Source organism: Vicia villosa, linkage group LG1 (assembly GCF_029867415.1).
Source record: "Vicia villosa cultivar HV-30 ecotype Madison, WI linkage group LG1, Vvil1.0, whole genome shotgun sequence".
NCBI classification, from domain to species: Eukaryota; Viridiplantae; Streptophyta; class Magnoliopsida; order Fabales; family Fabaceae; genus Vicia; species Vicia villosa.
The window spans coordinates 82374872-82397035 of record NC_081180.1 but is presented as its reverse complement, the minus strand read 5'-3'; the positions used below and the strand labels follow the sequence as shown (position 1 = coordinate 82397035).

The 22164-nt window shown below is 34.2% G+C and overlaps 2 protein-coding genes across 2 annotated transcripts; both read right to left on the bottom strand.

The window, feature by feature from the left end:
• Window positions 1-520: 520 nt before the first annotated feature.
• Window positions 521-2605, bottom strand: LOC131643356 (uncharacterized). The gene is made up of 2 exons (XM_058913553.1): window positions 1598-2605; window positions 521-1423 (listed from the first exon to the last, which is right to left on the bottom strand). Exons 1-2 carry the CDS (start codon window positions 2600-2602, stop codon window positions 758-760), a joined length of 1671 nt encoding a protein of 556 aa, XP_058769536.1. The 5' UTR covers window positions 2603-2605; the 3' UTR covers window positions 521-757.
• Window positions 2606-7283: 4678 nt separating this feature from the next.
• LOC131647642 (uncharacterized) lies at window positions 7284-9007 on the bottom strand. Its single transcript, XM_058917516.1, has 5 exons — window positions 8748-9007; window positions 8541-8667; window positions 8152-8442; window positions 7969-8070; window positions 7284-7877 (listed from the first exon to the last, which is right to left on the bottom strand). The coding sequence occupies exons 1-5, from the start codon at window positions 9005-9007 to the stop codon at window positions 7284-7286; spliced, it is 1374 nt and encodes a 457-aa protein (XP_058773499.1).
• Window positions 9008-22164: the final 13157 nt, after the last annotated feature.

Here is a 22164-nt window from a genome sequence, read left to right as displayed (position 1 = left end):
CTTTCCTCCTTGTAGGATAATTAAAAAGTTCACGTGCTATCGTAGGAAGAACTGAAATAAAATTCATCCCGCCACGGACAAACCTTTAAGAGCATATTAATAATCATAAATGGTCGGTCTCAACTCAAACCAAGAAACAGGGGGGCTTGATGCTCAATCATCATTCCTAGCTAGACAAAGAGACATGCATCATAACGAGAAATTAATTGGTCATAAATGATTCCGAGCCTAGGAGGCCTTATATAAATTGACAATCACTACACATTGAGGACATACTTTTTCATACTCTTTCACATTCAAATAAACATTGCGACTTTTATCGACTTAGCATCAATTGAGTTATTAAATTAGTGTACAATTTACAATGTATATGAATAAAATAAATTGAGAGTTATGACTCATTATGATTCACTAATGAAATCATTCATAAATAAATGACTACACAAAGAAGTGATTGGAATCCTAGTCTCTAAAAATATACATTAGATGAGATGTATAAGTATATATTGTACATCCAATAAGAAAAAAAATACTTATATTATTATATACATAATAAATAAAGCATTTATTACACCAATCCACATAATGGCTTACATTAGGTTGGAACCTAAACATTAGTACAATCTATAGACTATAACACTAATAACCTTACTTGTGGCACAACTTCATTCAATATATTTCCACAACCCCCCCTTCTTTTCATGGTTGATTTGGAGGGGAGACGTTTCATATATGCAATAGTTACTACAAACATTAATCATGTTGTTTTTCCAGGAATTAGAGGCAAGTCAACTTCATCACACCACTGAACAGATCTAGTTTCAAAATGAGAACCTTTTGCCTGGTCAGGCAAATAACTAACACAAAACTCTCCCCCTATCCTCCACTTCAAAACACTCCCTTCCATCTCTTTACTAACCTTCCACCCCACTTCTTCTCCATATTCATCTCCCGCAATAACCACTGATCCACTCTTACTAAACGGTCTATTCGCTCCAACATACCTCCCTTTCAAACCATGAATTGAATCATCCCCCAAGGGCCTCCACGAGCCCACTTCCTGGCCTGTCATATTATCATGCAGAACAACATCAAATATCGCTGCGTTCCCTTCAGCCTCTTGATCCATTCTCCAACTCTTAGTCCTCATTCTCCTCGACGTCCTCGTCGACGCTTTCACCTTTGAAATCTCTGATTTCTCAAAATCACCCTTCACATTCTTCTCAATTTCCACTTCTCTCTCATTATTCTCCGTAGATCGGCCCAAACTCAAACCTGCGACATAAGTAGCTCCGATTTCTGGGCCCATCCAAACCCGAGCCCGAGAAGGAAAATGTTTCTCCTCAACAAAATCCACATCATCACCATGCTTAAAACCAAGTCTCGCCACATGGAGACGAATATTATCAACACGTGCGTTAACCTGAATAAATGGTAAATTCTTATTTACTCAATGCAAAAAGTTTGATACAATTTTCCTTAGTGTAAAATATTTTAAAAATAACTAAAATATAATATTTAATAAATAGTTAAATATGATAGAAATTAAATACCATAGCTACAATATAACTTTTTATGATGGAAAAAAAATTGTCACCTGAATAAATCCTTCAAGGAATCTAACGGTGTATTCTAACTGCACGTGTGCCTCAAGTTGATGGTGCGCGAGACCGTATCTGATTATTGCTTCCTTAGCATCGATACCATGAAATTTACTTTTTTGCCCATTGCTTCGCACTAGTTTCATAGTCATAACCGGTGCGTAGCCTTTCAGAATCCATAAACCTTGAGACTCCGTGGCATATGAGAATTTCGGATTCGAACTCGACGAAGAAGGAACTAGTGTTTGTAAACCTACGCCTAGCTCTCTTATAATGCACCATTTTGCTATTATGTACCCAAGCGTGCGCATGAAGCAGAGTTCAGTATCGACGCCTACTGTTATAAAGAAGGTTCGAAGAACCGAAGCTAGTTTCCTCGACGACGCCGTTTCGAGAATGGGAGCGAGTAGTGAGTGGAAATAAAGTGAGCCTGCTTCACTCGGGGCGTCGCAAGCGCAGAGCCAGAAGAGATGGATAGTGAACACGAGGTTGAAGAAAAGCGAGAGGGATTCCGGTGTGTGCGAGTCGATGATCCATGCTATAGGTTCGGGTTTCAGCTTCTGAAGCTGAGACCTAGGGCAAGTGCTATCATGCGCTGTGGGTGAGTTGGTTATGATTTCTTGAAGGAGTTGGAGAAGGAGAGGGAGGAAGTTAGGGTTTTCTGAAGAGATGGTGCATTTTTCAGAAACCCAAAGTGGCTTCTGAGCGTTGAATGGATGAAAGCCTTGTAGGAAAACCATGAAGGTTACTACTGCTTCTGAGTCTGAGCCGGAAGTTCGTTCAGCTTTGAGGTGAATGGAGCGAGTTGAATCGCCATGTCCGTCGCTAGCGAGTTCGAATATGAGTGGTGAGTTGGACTCGTTCCACTCAACTGAGTTGGGGAGTTCAGATATCCATGACCAGATATCCATATTGTATGGTTGTTTTTGGAGTGTGGAGGAAAATGGATGAATGGGGTTAGTTTTTAAGGAGGGAATGAATGATAATTGGATTGCCAGCATGGATGGATTTGAAGCCACGAAGGGAAGAGGAACTAGTGGTTGTAACTGGGTTTTTCTGTCTTATTTGAGGCCTAGTTTGGATTTATTGATAGTGTCTTGTTGGTTTTTGTACTTGTTAGAATGTAGAATTGAAAGGAAATTGTTGTCTTATCCATGTACGCAGATTTCGTTTTTGTTTCGGTTAGTTTCTGGGGACTGGCGACTTACACGTATGTTGGGTTAGACTTGTCGTCTGGACATGCAGTGCAGATGACAGCAATCAATGAATAATTGTGAATCACAAAAAAGAAAGAAGGTCATTAGAAAGGGATTATGATACTTATGATACACTTGAGTATAGTCATTTAAGGCATACAAATATTAGATTTGTGTACAGTGTATAGGTACACAAGCGTAGCACAAACTGATCATAGTAGCCGGTTTATCGGGTTCTTATATTTGTTATTGGTTATAGGTTAAATTTAATTAGCACACTTAAATATACTACATGTTATTCCGGGCGAGTGTAATACACCAACCGACAATTCATAATAAGTGTAATTTGTCTAGAACTTTCTCAGTGTACACTACAAGAAATACTGCAATTTACCAGGGGTTAAACCCCTCACTAAAGGCAAAAACCCCTCACAAATGCACAATTTGCGAGGGGACAGCTCCCCTAGCAAAACAGGGGGTCGCAAATCCATTATCGAGGGGCTTTCCACCTCGTTAATTTGCCAGGTGCTTTCCCCCTCGCTAAATGACAATTCAAAATTCTGCACTGCACCCTACAGAAATAGGCACCAGCTAGCCGTCTGCAATGGGGCAGACTGCGTCAGAAATTTTGCTTGGGGTTAAGCTCCTCGCAAATTGTAATATATTTTTTTTTCTTGGGGATAAGCCCCTCGCTAACTGTTTTATGTTAAAAAAAAATATAATTTTCAAAACCGTACATAACAATTAAAATATATATATAATTATAATATAATTTAAATTAAAAAATATATATAATAATTCAAATTAAAATAAAATTATTATAATACAAAATACATATAATAATTAATATTTAAGCAAATATATTAAAAATTAAATTTCATACAAAATTACAATAATATTTAAAAATAAGTTTAAAATAGCAAATATAATTAATATTTAATATTTATTCTTCTTGTCTATTGAGTAAGAAAAAGGAGATGTGGAAGGAGCTTTTAGACTTGAAAGAAGCCTTCAAAGATGGTGAATGGATAATGGGAGGGGATTTTAACGCTACAAAAAATTCTAGTGAAAGGAAGGGGAGAACGGCGGCAACAAATCATTATGAAGAGGAGCTCTTTTCGGACTTCATTGACAAAAGCCTTTTGGTGGATGTTCCTTGTAAAGGTAAAAAATACTCTTGGTTTAGTGGTGATGGCAAATCTATGAGTCGCTTAGATCGTTTTCTTATTTCTAGTAGCATTGTTGTGGATTGGGGTGTGGTTGGTCAAGTCATTTGTGATAGAGACATATCGGATCATTGCCCGGTTTGGCTAGTGATGGATAAGTTGGATTGGGGACCGAAACCTTTTAGATTCAATAATGAATGGTTTTCTTCTAATTTGTTCCTTCCTTTTGTGGAGAAAGAATGGAAAAGCATGAAGGTGGAAGGTAGAGGAGATTTTATATTAAAGGAGAAGCTTCGTTTATTAAAAGACAAACTTAGAAGATGGAACAAAGAGGTTTTTGGGAAGATTGAGTTGGAAATGGAAGATGGAATCCGGGATATGAATATAGCCGATGAAAGGTTAGTTTCCGATAACGATGCCTCTTTTGATGATGTTTTTGCTTTAAGGAAGGAATCTTGTGCAAAGTTTTGGAGGAACTTGAAAATAAAAGAAAACATGCTCATTCAAAAATCTAGAGTAAAGTGGATTAAGGAGGGAGATTCAAATAGCGGCTTTTTCCATAAGGTGATGAAACAAAGGAGAAGGATTAATCATTTAGGTCCTCTTGTCACTCCGGAGGGTTTGGTGGATTCGGTTGAAGATGTTAAAGAGGCGGTTTTCAATTTTTTTGAGAACAAATTCCTAGAAACCGAGGAGAGTCGGCCGGTGTTGGATGGAATTCAATTTAAATCTATCAATTCATTGGAAGCGGCGGATTTGGAGAGGCCTTTCTTAGAAGTCGAAATTAAGGAGGCGGTGTGGGAGTGTGGGGGAGACAAAAGTCCGGGTCCGGATGGTTATTCTTTTCTTTTCATAAAGAATTGTTGGTCTTTTATTAAAGAAGATTTTTTTCGTTATTTCAAGTACTTTTTTGACGGAATCTCCATATCGAAAGCGATCACTTCTTCTTTTTTGACTTTGATTCCCAAGAAATCCAATCCGATAGTTTTGGGGGATTACCGACCCATTTGCTTGGTAGGTTGCATGTATAAAGTGGTTTCAAAGCTTTTGGCGGGGAGATTGAAAAAGGTGCTATCTTCGATTATTTCTAAGTGCCAAAGTGCTTTTGTTCCCGGTAGACAATTGTTGGACGGTGTCTTGGTGGCGAATGAGGTGGTCGATTATGCAAGAAAGGAAGGTAAAAATTGCATGCTTTTTAAAGTTGACTTTGAGAAAGCTTATGACAAAGTTAGTTGGAATTTCTTGAGATACATGATGAAAAGAATGGGATTTGGCCAAAGATGGTTGAAGTGGATGGAGCTATTGGTGTTTAATAGCAATATGTCGATTCTTGTCAATGGGAGTCCAACAAAAGAGTTTGCGGTTACTAGAGGTTTGAGACAAGGTGATCCTCTCTCACCTTTTCTTTTTGTTTTGGTTGCCGAAGGTTTATCGGCTTTGGTGAAAAGGTCTATGGAGAATGGGGATTATGCTAGATTTGACATTAAGAGATCGTGTGGGGTGGATATTCTTCAATTTGCGGATGATACTCTACTAGTGGGGGAAGGTAGTTGGAAGCATATTAGGGCTATTAAGGTGGTGCTCCGTGCGTTTGAGGTGGTTTCGGGCCTCGGAATTAATTACCAAAAAAGCAAGCTTATTGGAATTAATTCTAATACCCATTTCTTGGATGCGGCCTCCCATGTCCTTTCTTGCAAAGTGGAAGAGAGCAATTTTTACTTCCTCGGTATTCCTATCGGCTTTAATCCTAGGAAGGAAAATACTTGGAACCCGCTTGTGTTGAAGATGAAGAATCGCTTGGAAGGGTGGACGAACCGGTTTCTTAATTTGGGAGGTAGAATCACTCTTCTTAAATCTGTTCTTAGTTCTTTAGCCATTTTCACTATGTCCTTTTACAAAGTCCCTCCGAAAGTGTTAAGAAAGCTTACCACCATTCAAAGTAATTTTCTATGGGGGGGAGTGGAGAATAAAAAGAAGATTCATTGGGTGAAGTGGGCGGATGTAAATCTCTCTTTTGATAAGGGAGGTTTGGGAGTTAAAAATATTGCTTTGTTTAATTTGGCTCTTCTTTTCAAATGGAGGTGGAAGATTCTTCAAGGCACCGATTCCCTTTGGTTCTCTATATTGAAAGCCCGCTATGGTGATCTTTCTTACAAGATGTTGAGTGGGGATAAGGGGCCGTCCCCTTCTTTGAGTAGTTCTTTTTGGTGGAGGGATCTCATTAATATTTCCCATGGTAGGTATTGTGACCCGATTGTAGAATGTTGTAGTTTTTCCATTAACAATGGTTTTAATACCCCTTTTTGGTTTGCTAAGTGGTGGGGAGGAGCTCCTTTGAAAGTCCTTTTTCCGGACCTATTCGAAGCATCTAAATTAAAAATTGTTTCCGTGGCGGCAATGGGAGGGTGGAGTTGTGACGGATGGAAATGGGGAGATTTCGGTTTAGAGGCGGATACTCATGGAGGGGAGGGGGCGGTTTTGAGGAGTTACTTGGACGGTGCGGAAGGCCGGAATGAGGGGAGAGATGAAGTGGAGTGGTGCAACAACGAGGATCTTGAGTTTTCGGTAGCTTCTTGTTATTCTTTTCTTTTGAAGAGTTTAACTCCTTTTGGCCCTCCTAGTAAAAGTTATGAAGCTTTTGGGATTTTGTGGAAGTTGGAAGTTCCGTTCAAGATCAAGGCGTTCGGTTGGAGATTATTTCACAATAGACTACCTACAAAGGATTTATTGTTGATTAGAGGTATCTCTCTCCCCTTAGAGAATTTATTTTGTTCTTTTTGTGGTGTGGATGTAGAAAAGGCTAGGCATACTTTTTTTGTTTGTTGGGTGGTAAAAAGGATTTGGAATGACATAGCATTATGGGTTGGTATAGGAGATAGAATGGAGGATGAATGTTTACCTAGTTTTATGGAGTGGCATTCATTCTTTAAACTCATGAAAGTTAAGAAGTGTAAATTGGGAATGGTTTGGTTAGCGGTTACTTGGTGTCTTTGGATTGCTAGAAATGGCGTTTGTTTCCGGAATGATGGTTGGAGCGTAAATAATATTGTTTGGAATATAAAGCTTACGGTGTGGCGTTGGTCTTTTTGCGGGAATATTACTAATTCCAATTACAACTTCTACGATTTTTGTAAGGACCCTTTGGGCTTCCTTTCGTAAGTGTAATTGGCTTGTAATTTTCTTTTTGTCGGGTGTTCCCGTTGATCTTTGTAATCGGGTTGAGAACCCCTAGTTCTCTATTAATATAATCCCTTGCTTAAAAAAAAAAAAGTTAACACAAATTGTTCCATACAAATTAAAATAAACATAAATATGAAAATTTAATTATTCCCCCCATCTTGTTCCTCCTCTTCTTCATCAGCTCCTCCATATCCACTAGTTCCTCCAAATCCACCACCACCCATATTCTGTGAAGCAAAAAATTGATCAAACCTTTGTGACCGCTCATTTGCAATTCGCATTGCTTCTTGATACTCTTGTGCTTGCCTCCTCAATTCTTCCTGAAATTCTCTCCTCATTTCTTCCCGTAATTCTCTTTCTCTTCTTTGCATTTCCTCCTGCATCTCTAATTGTTTTCTCTTCATCTCTTCAATTTCCAAATTTCTTGCTGCTACTTGTTGTGCTGCCTTAGTATTTGCCAAGTTTCTCACAGTTTCAAGCATTTCGGCGGTTAATATAGGTGGAGTGGATGATCCTTCTCCATCAGCATATCTCATTTTGAAATCTCTACTACGCCGCTTGATATTTTTGGAATACCCTCCAGCACAATACACTCTCCCATTTTTCTTCTTTCCACCTGAAACCTTATACCAAGTTTGAAAACCAATACTAGGGTCAACAGGATACCCCGGTGGTGGTTCAGGTATTTCAGGATGCTCTGACAACTTTAGGGCAAGTTCTTTATCAAAATTCTCCTATAAAAAAATTAAATGTTATCATGATTCAAATAAACTATGTACATATAAAAGATATAAATAAAATATCTTTGATATAAAAATAACTTACTTGTGTGATTTTTGCGCGCTCGTCAATAAACTCTCCATTTCTCTTGAGATGAGTCTCCATGTGAAGCTCATTAAGAAGTGGAGTTCTGCCTAATTCTTCACGCTAAATAAGTAAAAAAAATTAATCATACATAATGCAACATTTAAATAATAGATTTAATAAAAAATTAATAAATTTATATACCATTCTTCGCGCAACTTCAGCCACACTAATACTTCCTGCTGCGTAGTTGCAGCCACCAACTTCAGATGCTCTATTTTTCTTTGCCTGCTCCGATATTTCCTTAAACTTATCAGAATTCCAATGATCAATAAGCTTTGGGAATATATCTTCTCCTATCCAACGTGGACGTGTCCCTTTTGCTTCCCATTTCAGTCTAACATTCCTCATAGTATCAGAAAATCGAGCAGCACATTTTGAGTGAAAGTTTTCTTTAATCGCGGCCTCATCTCTAACATCCCAAATACAATACTCCTACATTGTTGTATGAATTTAAAAATATTAAATAAAGTAGAATCATGAATATCACAAAAATTAAAAAGGAAATGTCAAAATGAATAAGTAAATTATACCTTAAATGCCTGAAACCATTTTTCCTTATCATCTTCATGTACAGCTCCATAAGACGGCCAGAATTGTGTGTACTTCTCTTTAATAATATTTGTTATGATCGATACTGCCTGATGTGAGGGAACAATTCTAAACAACAAAAATCTTGAGTTAGTATTGATTAAATAAAACTCATATTTAAAATATAATATAAAAACACAAAGACTTACGATCCTGCATCGGGATAAATGACTAGTCTGCCCTCATGATACTTAATTTTTTGAGTCGTATTTTTTTTCAAAATACGCTTCCTCTTCGTTTGCTCCTCAGCACTAGTATCTCCATGAGCGCTGGTATCTCCAGGAGCACTGGTATCTCCAGGAGCACTGGTATCATCCTCTGAAGGGATGGGTAATGGCATGCTAGATCCACCTGTCTCCATATACATGGGTAATGGCAAGCTACCAGATCCACCTGTCCCCATATGCATGGGTAATGGCATGCTACATACAATTTTTATATACTACTTTTTATAAACTACCAAATATAATTTTAATTTTAATTTTAATTTTTTAAATACATACTATTTTTAAAACTATTATATGAATATATATTTGCAATGCTTTTTAAAAAAACTCATACAAAAAATCACATAAACTTTGAGGGTTGTAATATACTATTTTTTTTATATACTGTTTTTTTAAACATATTGTTTTTGTGGAGTACTTTTTTATATTATATACAAAATATACTTTTTAAAACATATATATTATTTTTTATATTTTGCAAAATGTTATACTACTTTTTTATACATTGTTTTTTTAAAAATTTTATTTTTGTATAATGTTTAATATATATATATATATATATATATATATATATATATATATATACATATTATAAACTATACAAAATAAATATTCTATTTTAATTTTTAAAAACACATAGTTTGTTTTTATACACTGTTTTTTATATATTATTTTAAACAATTTAAAATATAAAAGATATTTTTATATACTCTTTTTTAAAACAGATTATTTTTATACACTGTTCTTATTTATTTTAAGCATTAAATAAACTGTTTTATATAAACTATAAATTATATACTGTTTTTTGTTTTGATTTAACTAATATAAAAAAATTGTTTTATATAAATAAATATTTTGACAGTATATAAAAATACAGTTTTTTTTCTAAAATAAAAAAATATCATTTTTTGAAATTAATAAATATACAATCTTTATATTTACTTAAAAAAACGAAAATACACATAAATACACATAAATATACACTCTTTAAAATTAACACAATAAATTTCTAACATAACACAATAAATTTATATACTATTTTTTTAATTTAACAGTTTATATAATATATACACCAAATATTGTTATACAGTTAATAATATATAAATATCTAATAAATAATAATAATTTCGAAATTAACTTTTTAAAAAAATAATAGTTTATATTATTATTATACAAATAAAAAAACACACAAAATCAAATATATAAACACCAAATATATCTACTGCACCTTTTAAATACATACAAAATATATAAAAAGTTTAGTAATGTGTACCTGGAATTGATGAACAAATGGTTGTGTTTCTTGATGCTTTGAGTTCCAAAATTCTGCTCCCTTTAAGCAAATCATTTGATACATGAAAAACAAGAAATAATATTAAAATTTCGATTACAAATTAACTATAAAAATAAAATTATAACATAACAGAATAATTATGTTTACTCACCAAGAAGAACAATATTTGCAGAAGAGAAGATGAAGGGAAGAAGAAGAAGAATATTTGCAGAAGAAAAAAATTTGGGGAACTAATTATAAGTGAATGAGGAAGGGAAGGAAGAAGAGATAAAGAAAACTCTGGAACGGTAACAAAAGCGGTGGTTGCGTGAATTAATTATGATGTTATTATTTCCGAGGGGCACCCCCTCGCTAATCAAACGGTACAATTTTCCGTGGGGTAGCCCCTCGCTAAAAAGAAACGTTGGAAACATGAACTGCACGCGCAGTCTGTAACAGCAGAACGGTACAATTTTGCGTGGGGCACCCCCTCGCTAATGTACTAGTGGTTTATTGGGAGGGGTGTCCCCTCGCTAAAATCTGCCAAAATGCTATGCCTGATTTGACTTTTTAGCGCCATTCCCATTTGCCAGGGGTTGCCCCTCGGAAAATGGTTTTTTCAAAATTTAAATTTCCCTCTTTCTCTTTTGCGAGGGGTTTCCCTAAGCTATAATTAATTTTTTTCTGTTAACCTGAATTTAGCTTTGCGAGGGGCTTCACCCCAAGCAACATTGGTTTTTTGTGAGGTGTTTTACCCCTGGCAAATATCCCTGGCAAATTCAACTTTTTCTTGTAGTGGTACGAGTGCAACTTATCTAGTACACAATTTCAAATTTAATTCACTTTCACTCTTCTCCCTCACATGCTGAATTAAGCGTTGAAGTGCTAATCTTACAAGTCATCCCTCTCTTCACCGCATTGGAAGCTCAGATCCATCGTGATCCTCCACAGCCCCCAATTCATCAATTAGTTCTGGTTCTACAACGGAAAAGTGGCGCCGTCTGTGAGAATCGACTATTGGTTCCTGTTCCACAATCGCGTATTTGCTCCTCGATTCATCGACTCTAAACTTTTTGATGTTGTAGTCTCAGCTACATTTAGGGGGATGCATTGTGTGAACACTTGAAAATAACTTCTTTCATATTCTACCTTACTTTTTTCTATTGTTGCATGGATCTGAATCTTATCTTTAGAGATTCATGATTGTTTAGGAGATTCATTTTTTAATTTACTACTTCTTTGAATATTTGTTTATGATTTTAGAGGTTCACAAGGTGTGTGGTGTGGTGATTGGTTTTGACAATTACAATAGAAAACAAGGAGGTTTTTATCTGAAGGTTGTCATTGGTAGTGTTGTGTGGAAGCCTTCAGACATGATAAGAGTTCTTCTCAATATTCGAACAGACCAAAACTCAAGATACCAGAGGGATTAAATAAATATCATCGCGGAACGGAGACTTAGGAGCAGGTCGTTGAGGCATGAAGATTCAAGAAGCGGTCTCGAGTAAAAATTTCACATAGAGTTCAGTTCGTGGACTGTGTACAAGTCAAAGATCCATAAAGAAGAAATTTATTTTTCAACATTAAATTGTGCGAACTATTATAATTTCGTCGCAAATATTATTGTAAGACGAGCAATTTTCAATGGGCAACCATTGTAGAATGGATTAAGCTTAGCGAGGACGGTTGTTGAACCACTATAAATCCTGGTGTACCCTTCTCTCTCTCTCTCTCTCTCACTCTATCTCTCTTTTTCTCCCTCATTTTAATTTCGTAAAATATTGCATGATTAGGTTGTTCTTTATTGCTTTCAAGAATTGCATGCCATTTGATTTCTTTTGGTAGAGATTCATTGTAAACGTGTATGTTTTGTTAGAATTGGTACTTCATTTTGGTTTTGTTGAAAAGCAAACGGAAAACTCTGGTTGTATAATTGAACAATACATTTAATAGTTTGTACTTTTGGTTGAATTTGTGTGTAAATCTTAATTGTGTTGTGAATGACTTAAGTCACTACATACCAATTTTAATCGATATGCATAATATATTTTACACTAAAGTTTGCTCCTGCCATGCAAAAATCACTTTTGTTTGAAAAACTAAGATAAAAGTTTTTCAAACTATTATAAAAGAAAATTTTAATTGGGAGGTATACTCGCCCCCCGTATAGACTGTTTCTTATCCATATTCTCACCCAACATTTTCAGTTTATCGAATCAATAGTACCTTGAATCGAACATTAAGGTCTACTGCATTGACCTTATCAAGCACCACATCAACTTTGATTTCCTGAATTTACAGATCACTAACTTCCTAACATCTCAGTAAAGAGCGGATCAAAAGCTACTTGTTTCGCTGCAACACGCGAAGTCGTTACTGCCACTGTTACTGCTTAAGCAGCGATCAATCAACCACCTCCACCTCCTTCACAAGGTGTTGCGAATCAACTAGAAGAGACTCCACTACATACAAATCTACTCCAAGCTCCTTATATCGCTAGATTTGTTCCAGTGCCTCCGATTATACCTCTAATATTGTCGCCGACTTCACAACTAGAATCCTTGTTTAGTTTTCAATTATTTGGATCTAACATCAGGATACTAGGCACCAATAAATTATTGAATAACATGTAAAACATCATTTGATATTAGAATTCAATAGAAATTGAGGAAAGGTTGCTTTGTCTCAAAGAATGTCTGCACAATGCATCTCTGCAAGGAAATACTGTGCAAGATGTTATGTCAAAGAGAAGCCAAGTTGTCATCCTTGAGTAAAATGCATCAAGTTGTCATCCAAAAAAGGAAACTAGTTATAGTAGCCGCTTTGATCACTCAAGGAAAGAAGGAGAACCTACAGTCTTACATTGACTGATTCACACAAGTGGACATTGAAGTAAAGGGAGTTCCATAATGTCTCAAGTATAGGATATTTGAGAATGACCTTCTGCGAGATAGCCTATGTAGATAGAAGTTGGGGAGAAGAGAGACTAATACCATGAAGGAACTGTTGAAAAAGGCTTAATCTTTCATCAACCTCGAGGAAAATATGAACACCCTGTTTGACAACCCAGTTGCTTCCGACGCCAATTCTAGTCACATAATGGGGAAGGACTCTCACCAACCAAAAGATGAAGTAGAATGTGGAATGCAAAGCCAGTACGATAAGTACACACCGTTGAATGTATAACAGGAAATGATTTATCAAGAGTGTGCTAACACAATTTTGAAAGGGAGGAATTAGAGCGCCCTTTCCATCAAAGAATCATCCCGGGCAAAGAATACAAAGTAGTGTCGCTTCCATAAGGGCAAAGACCACAACACCGATGAATGCACACTGTTGAAGGATATTATTGAGGGGTTGATAAAAAGAGGTTGATTATCCAAATACATGAAGGCATTAAAAAGGACAATAGAAGAGTCACCTAAGAGCAAGTTGTCATACCCCAATTTTGTCTGGACGTTTTTACTATTATACGTGTTTTAGTCGCATTTTACCTCGAATGAATGAGATAGTCCATTTGATAGTGAAGAGAGTGTTTAAAGAGTTGTGATTGCAAGCGTGCGGGTTGATCAACCCTTTCTTTTAACACATTTTCCTTTTAATTTTTTTCTTCTAAAATCTATCACTTTTTCTATTTTTTTCACCATGTTATTTCTAATAAAAGCTTTTAGATTTAGGAACATTAAATATATTTGCAAAATACTTTGTAATTAATAAATAAATATTTCTTAAAAGATAGATTAATTATATAAAAAATACAAAAACTTAAAAAATATAGTTTTGTTAGTTATTCAATTTTAATTATTACAAAATACAAAAAAAAATATTCTTTTTAATTAATTTCTATTCAACTAGATAATAAAGTTTTGTGCATAGCTTAAGTCTATCCGATTAAATTAATTCAATTACCCACCACCCGTAAATAAAATCACTAACTTTGTACATAAATCAAACCTGTTTTAAAACTAAATTAATTCCAACGATTTTGCAAATAATAGAATCAGTGCATCCTCAAGTAATTAATAGGTGGGCTTAACGCCTTACCGATTGATTATTCAAATCAAAATATCTTAAATCGATCAACACATCAAACTAATCTTTCACTTTGTGTGACAACAAATCACTCTCTCCTCTGTGCGATTAATTCAAATTCAAACACATTTTCACAATACTAAAAAACATCAACCAACCTACGAACTACGTTGACTATAATTACATTTTATGTATACGTAGGCATAAGGTGTGACACCTTAACGAGTCAATTTTCCCTAATCACTAACCCTAATTTACTTTATTCTTATGTACGTAACAATTAAATAAGTAAGCAAACATTCCTAGTAACCCTAAGATTAGAGAAGGTTCTCCTTTAGTACAAGGGAAGTGAGGGGATATGAAAAAACTGAAGGAAGGCTACCCTAAAAGGGAAAAAACTGTTCCATCTTTGAGCATCTGATATGGTCAAACCCACTCTTTCAAAATACGTAAAGGAAGGTGAAAGTGCTCCTCTTGCTACAAGACATTCTCAAAATGTTGTAAAACGGCCCTAAGGCTATCAGTAGAACAATAAGTTAAACATTGAGCCAATGATGCATTCTCAAAACATAGAGACTATAGATTTCTTTGAGTCTCCAAAATAGACGCTTGAGTAGACGTCAAAGTAGCATGGAAAAAAGCTATAGACTTGTCCGTCCTTGCTACACCCACCACCAAAATAGTCACGCGACTGACAAGAGAGCCAGGGAGATTAAGGGGGTGTAAAGCGTCACCTATCCTAGTAAGAGAAGTGGAATTTCTCTGTATTTCTTGCAGGTACTTACCCTATTGGAGCGTCGGGTTGCAAACGTCTTCCTCAGGCCAATGCTTCTCTTCACGTTGTTGATCATATCAAAGAGCATCCCAACGACCACCTCCACCAATGGTCAAAGTAGAAGGTGCGCACCAAGTGTAATGCGCCACAATCACATGTTCTTCCTCCTAGACACCCCTGACAAATTGGATAAATATGAGTATTCCTCTTCCATATAAGAAACCTGGAGTTCCTTAGAAGAACATGGGTCTGACCCTATCAACGACATGAGGGTCGGAGAACTGTTCATAGGTTAAATTTAATTAGCACACTTAACTAATAAATACTTAATGTCATCTTTATATATATATATATATATATATATATATATATATATATATATATATATATATATATATATATATATATATATATATATATATATATATATATATATATATATATATATTCAACGAGTAGAATAATGTCTTCCTTGTTTATAGTAAGGTATGCAAGAGAGATTGTTTAATTTTAATAGGTAAAAAAGTAAATGAAAATACGCAATTGTCTAATTAAGGTGTTTATAAATGTGGTTACTTGATCGAGGAGTCATTAAGATGACTGATTATAATGCCCATGAGTAAGGACATACACCCCTAGCTTTGGCCTAGTAATGGGAATGAATAGTGTGAGTCACCCCTAAAAATATGAGTGCAAATATCTTATGTGACTCGAGATCTTTAAATTATTCTTCAAACATGTGACTTGACACGTTCTCACATTATTCACGACGAAGGAGTATTGGGTATAGCACATCACATGCTTGCCATCTGATCCCACCCTTTAACAACCAATTATCATCATGTTATTTATGGTTGGAGAGTTGATAGGCAAGTTTATTCGGCATAACAAAATTTATTCCAGTCCACTGTCCCTCAAGGACAAGTCCTTTAGGGACGAATAAATTAACGTAGGACATTCGGGTTCATAGTTGTCATACCCTAATTTTTCCATAGAGTCATTCATTCACCGAATTTTCATCATTAGTCGGTCATTCATGTATCAGGTTGACCAAAATTTAACATTATGTAAACGTTTGCATCATTTAAAGGTCAAAAATAACCTAAATTGCACTTCATGCATTTTTATTCATTTACACCGCCTTATGCATTGCGTGAAATTGATCAAAATTAGCAGGCGAAATCTTTTGAGTTTTGATCTTTACTTAACTGTTTTGTGAAACTACGATGTGCGTAGGTCGTGTTAGTGTGCTCGTTTTATTTTTCCACTCCGTTTGCGGTCTCTTTTTGAACATTTAAAGCATGTTTATCCGGGTATTTTTAGTTGTGATTTTGATCATTTCCTGTGTGTTTTACTGAACTTTGTTGCGCTTAGATCATGTTGATGTGTTCTTTTTTATATTTTGACTGTTCGCACGCTCAATTTTATTCGTCTTCAGTCTTTTTCGATTTTGCTTTTATTTGAAAAAAATTAAACAAAAGCATTTTTTCAGTGTCAATTTAATTTTAAGTTTAATTTTTATGTACTAATTAGATAAAACCAAGGGTAATTTAAACATTTTGAAGCCAAAAATTGAGACAAACCAAGCCATTTTGCATGAGACCACACTTTTACATACCATTCACGTTTTTTTTTCATAACTGGATAATAAGTTTCAAATTGAATTTTTCTTTACCCACCTCCCTATGAGGGTCACCCCCAGCGAAATACCAAAACTGCCCCTGCTTCGGAGATTCATCTCCGAAGTTATTTTTTTTTTTGAATTTTTTTTAACTTCGGAAATGCATCTCCGAAAACACCAAAAAAGTGGTGTTTTCGGAGATGCATCTCCGAAGTTAAAAAAATTTAAAAACGTGAATATTTTCGGAAGTTCATTTCCGAAAATATTCCTGCATATACAAATTTCAAGTTTCAAACCGTTTTTCGCAATCAATCTCCATCCATTTTCCTGCATATACAAATGGTTCTCAAAACCCTCTCCAAAACCCAATCAATCTCCATCCATTTTTCGCCCTAAAATCAAGTTTCAAACCGTTCATCATTCTTCGAAAGGCCCGATCGAGTTGGACGCGAAACTTCAAAGATCGGCGGACGACGTTATCAAAATGTTGACTCATCCCCACCTACCCGTGTTCAACAATATGTAACTTTAATTTTCAGTAATATTATCGTTGTAATCTTCACCCGATTAAATAAAGCGAATCGTTGTTGTTTTTCATTTTTCTTCTGTCCAGACATAAATTCGGAGGTTCATTTCCGAATTCCCTCAAGGGGGGTGCGTTCGGAGATGAACTTCCGAAAACACCACATTTTCTGAAAAGTAACTTTATTTCGGAGATGCATCTCCGAAATCAATATTTTATATTAAAAAAAACACGTTTTCGGAGATACATTTCCGAAAACACCTTTTTTTACAAAAAAAATACCTTTTCGGAAATGAACTTCCAAAACAAGGGGTAGTGTGGTAAATTCACCAGGGGTGGGCAAGAAGATTAGGAGGTGGGTGAAGAAATTTTCTTCAAATTTATCCAAATTTCTTAACAACCAAAATTCAAACACAATTTCTATTTCATTCAAATTTCAAACTCACATTACAATTACAATTTCACAAAAATCTCAATTTAACTCTCATCCTATCCTAACCTCACATTCAAATTAATTAAGGATGGAGAATTTTTTTTCACTTGGATCACTAACTTTCACATGGATCACTCTCCCAATTCAATTTAAACTAAACCAAATTCTAACAAAATTTCCCTCCTAATTCTACACTAAAACTCCCTCTCATTTCATTCAATCATAGCTTATAAAAAAGAGCTTTAATTAATGAATAAGCAGCAACAATCTCACTAAAATTCAGCCAAAACTCTGTTCAAAATTCATTCAAGCTTCCTCTAAGCACTATCACCTTCATCCATCACCTCACATGAATCATACTCCATAATCATCATCATCACCTACAATAATTCGAGTATCAAAAACCCTATAAATTTAAGAATTCAACAATCAAATCAATAGTAAATTCAAAAGAAAACAAAAGGAGGTAGAAGAGGAAGACATATTTAGTAGAGCAAGGAATCAATAACACTTACCTGGACATTGGCATCTTGCAAATACTCAAGAGTAGAGTTTACTGATGTGAGTGGGAAATAGCTTGTGGAGTTATTTTTGTTTGTTTATCGTATGTATAGTGGTTTAATGTTGTGATTCTGTAAATTTGGGTGGACAAACAGTGTTATTTTATTATTATGTTTCTGTTAAGTGGGGGTTGGATGTTATACTCTCTATGTTTTGAGTTATGTTGGTTATGGAGGCTCTTGCCATATTGGTTTTAATTTTAAATGAATTATTTTTACGAGACTTAATAATTTTGAAGCATGCTTATTTGATGAATTATGCTACGATGATACCCTAAGTGAAGGTGAGTACACGATGACAGATGTAATTGAATTTTTATTTGAAATGATAAGTGTTACAAAACAAATGTTGTTTGATGATGAATGACATCCTAAATGTGTATATGTGATTCATACTTGATTTATATAGGGATTTGGCGCGTAGGGAATTTTAGGTTGTTAGAATTATCATGTCGTTCAACTAATTCCCGTTTTGGTTATGGGGTTGTCGTGTTAACTATCATCTGATAATTGATCGACTTTACCTCTATCACCTTTTATGCAAGATAATACCCTAATAACTTTCAATATCATACTCCAAAGAGGCATTTTTGGGGTTCAACCGCATCCCGTGTTTTCTCACTTCCCCAAATATGGATTCCAGGTGGTTTGTCTGCTATTCTTAATCTTTATATTTAACGATCATATCATCCATGTAGACTTCCAACGTATACCCTATCTGGTTTCTAAAGACCTAGTTCATCATTCTTTGGTAAGTCGCTTTGACATTCTTAAGGTCAAATGGCATGACCTTGTAGAAAACATTTCTTCCCTCTGTCATGAATACCATCTTACTACGATCGAGAGTCCATTGATATTTGATTATACACAGAGTATGTGTTCATAAATTATTGGAGTTTGAATCCATATGAGATGGAGATAAGTTTGTCGATGTTGAGACGTGGGTAACAGTCTTATGGGCAAGCCATTCTTATATCTAAATGATCGATGCACATGCCACATTTCTTGTTTTTTACCTCAATGATACTACCTTATAGACCCATGTTGTGTATCTTATCTTGGCTATGAATCCAACCTTGAGGAGGTTGTTTGTGGCCTTCTTCGTGGCTTTGACATTTTCTGGTGATTATTTTCTCATGTGTTGAGCCTCATAAGTGACATCGCCTCTAAGGGCTAAGGTATGAATAAAATCTTATCTCATGAGACCTGCCATTTCCATTGCAAATCATGCAAACGAAACATGAATCATTTGCAAATACTCGGGCACGCCTCACATACTGGTTCGAGTAAATCAGCCCCTACCTTAATGGTTTTCATCTTAGATGGTGGTGATGTCTCTGATTATTTCGGGTCTCTCCACCTTCTATTTTTGGATTTGATGACATAAGTCTAGGGGCGGATCTTCCTTGGGACAGGGGGTGGCCATGGCCACCCCAAAGTTTTTATGATTTTTTAAAAAATAGGTATAATATATAATTTTTCCTATAAAATTTAAAATTTATAAATTTATAAAGCACCATGCTATCATAAATGCAAAATGGCCGAGTGGATATGTTGTATAACTACAATCTAAATGTCATGGGATCAAAACCTGCTAGCTAATGTCTAAACTGCATTTTTTTACTATTTCTTTAAATTTTATTGAGTCTTTTTACAATTTTTTAAAAATATTTGTCTATGTATTCCCAAACTTAATATTATATTAAGTATTAATAATTCTTTTTAAAAATTCTATCCAATTTTTTTATTAACAATAATGTCCATCCAATTCAATTTCTTAAAATTATTCTAAAATAAGTTTTGAATGTATTTTTTTTACACTCTCTCATTCATATTTTGTTTGGTTATTGATTTTCTTTCCTCCTCACATACAATCACGCATAGATTATTTGATTGTTATTTTTTTCACATAAAATGATTTCAATCAATTATCACTATACAAAATTATTAAACAAAGAGCATATAAAAATCGTAAATCTACAAAAATAAAGAACATAATAATATTGCTAGACACGTTGACAATAATTAGTTAATTTTTGAAGATGCATCAATAAATTTTATAGTATAATTTGACACACTTTTGCACAAGAGTTTAAAAAAAACAATTTATACATTTATTTTTGCTAGTAATTAACAAAAAATGTGAAAGCAAATAGAATGAATTTTTTGAGTAGAAATGAGATATCTCTACGCGCAATTGAACAGACTAATCTTTCGAGTCGGATCCCTCAAAAGAATTTAACGAGGTTGCATGTCCAGGACCAAGATCGAACCTTAAATTTTTAAATAATGCGGAAGAAATCTCTTACCATCTCATTCAAGTGCTATTGGGTAAATGAATAAACATTTTTAACATTATATTTTTTATTAGTTAATTTTTTTTTTAATATTTGGCCCCCTCAACAATTTCATCCTGGCTCCGCAAGAAATCTCTCCACAATTTTGCCCCCTCTAGAAATCTCTCTACAATTTGGTCTTCTAGAGTGTGGAATTTGAGTTTTAGATGAACAATTGAGGAAACCTCCCCTTAAGGTTGCCAATTAAGAATGCCAAAGTTACAATTTTAAATGAAGTCACATTCTGTAATAATTTTTTTTTATCCCGATTATTCTCATCTTGTAAATTGTTCAAAATGTTCCGTGTATCAAAGTTTTTTTCAAACAAATTGCATTTAAAATAAAGGCTTAAATGCACTTTTGGTCCTTGTAAGTTAGCGAGTTTTTGATTTTCGTCCCTGTAAAATTTTTTTTCTAGTTTGAGTCCCTATATCTTACTTTTTGCTTGAGGTTTAGTCCCTAAAGCCAAAATCCGCAGAAAAATCTGCAGGTTTCCTGCGGATTTTCCTGTGAATTTTCCTGCGGATTTTGATTTTAGGGACTAAAATGAGCGCGAAAGTGAAATATAGGGACTAAAACCCAAAAAAAAACTTATAGGGACGAAAATCAAAAACTCGCTAACTTACAGGGACCAAAAGTACATTTAAGCCTAAAATAAATATACAAAATATCATCGTCATATACAGTAGAAACTCTTTAAATTAATAATGTCAGGACCAGAGAAATTTATTAATTTAGAGAGTTATTAATTTATCGATAAATTAATAATTATTAATTTAAAGATTTTTAAAATAATTATACTATACATACCAAACAAAAAGGCAAATTAGTCCATGCCTATTAGAATTACGTTACAGCAACCTTGGAACTCAACGTAAATTAGTAAATATTGTGTTCATATGCTATTGGATGCAATAAGAAAAGTTAGAGATGAGCTACAAATAGACTTGAACTTTAAAGTAAAACAGACAACTATTGAATTATATTTCAATAGAGTGTAATATATTTTTTTCAGTTTCTATGAGTTATTAATTTATGATTTTCTTGGGATCGAAAATTATAAAGGGATCTCCCGAAAAATTATTATCTTATTATTTTATCGAGTTTTTCAATTTTTTACATTGGTCCAAGTCGGGACCGGACAAATTTATTATTTTAGAGAGTTTATTAATTTACCGAGTATTAATTTAAAGAGTTTCTACTGTAGTATACAATTATAATATTTTTATAAACTATCGATTTAACTTAAACCTATAATAACATGTTAATATTAAAAAATAATTATCATAAGTTTTTCTCTTCAATATATATAAAATATTTATCACAGTTAAATAATAATAAAATAATATATTTATTTATTTTATTGCAATTAATCTACATAAAAATTCTAAAAACTTACGCCATACCATTTTATTATTATAATTTTGTCTAATAATAATTTTTTCTATTAATAAAATCATACTATTTTCATAATTTTGCTTGAGTGTCAGTTAATTTAAATATTCTTTTAGATCACATATTTCAGCATTCAAAAACTAGTCTCAACACTTAAAAGTTAAAAGTTAAGCACACTTAAAGCAATTAAAAAGAGTATTTAAAAAAAAGTAATTGAATTTTCAATTGAGAAAAAATGCTATACATTGACAGTATAAAATAACTTTACACGGTTAACCAATCACGAGTGTTGTAACCTCAATAAATTCAATGAAGATGAGTCAAATAATAGGTTGTAAAATTATATGTATATTATAGCTTTTAATTATTTTTTATTATATTTTAGAAAACT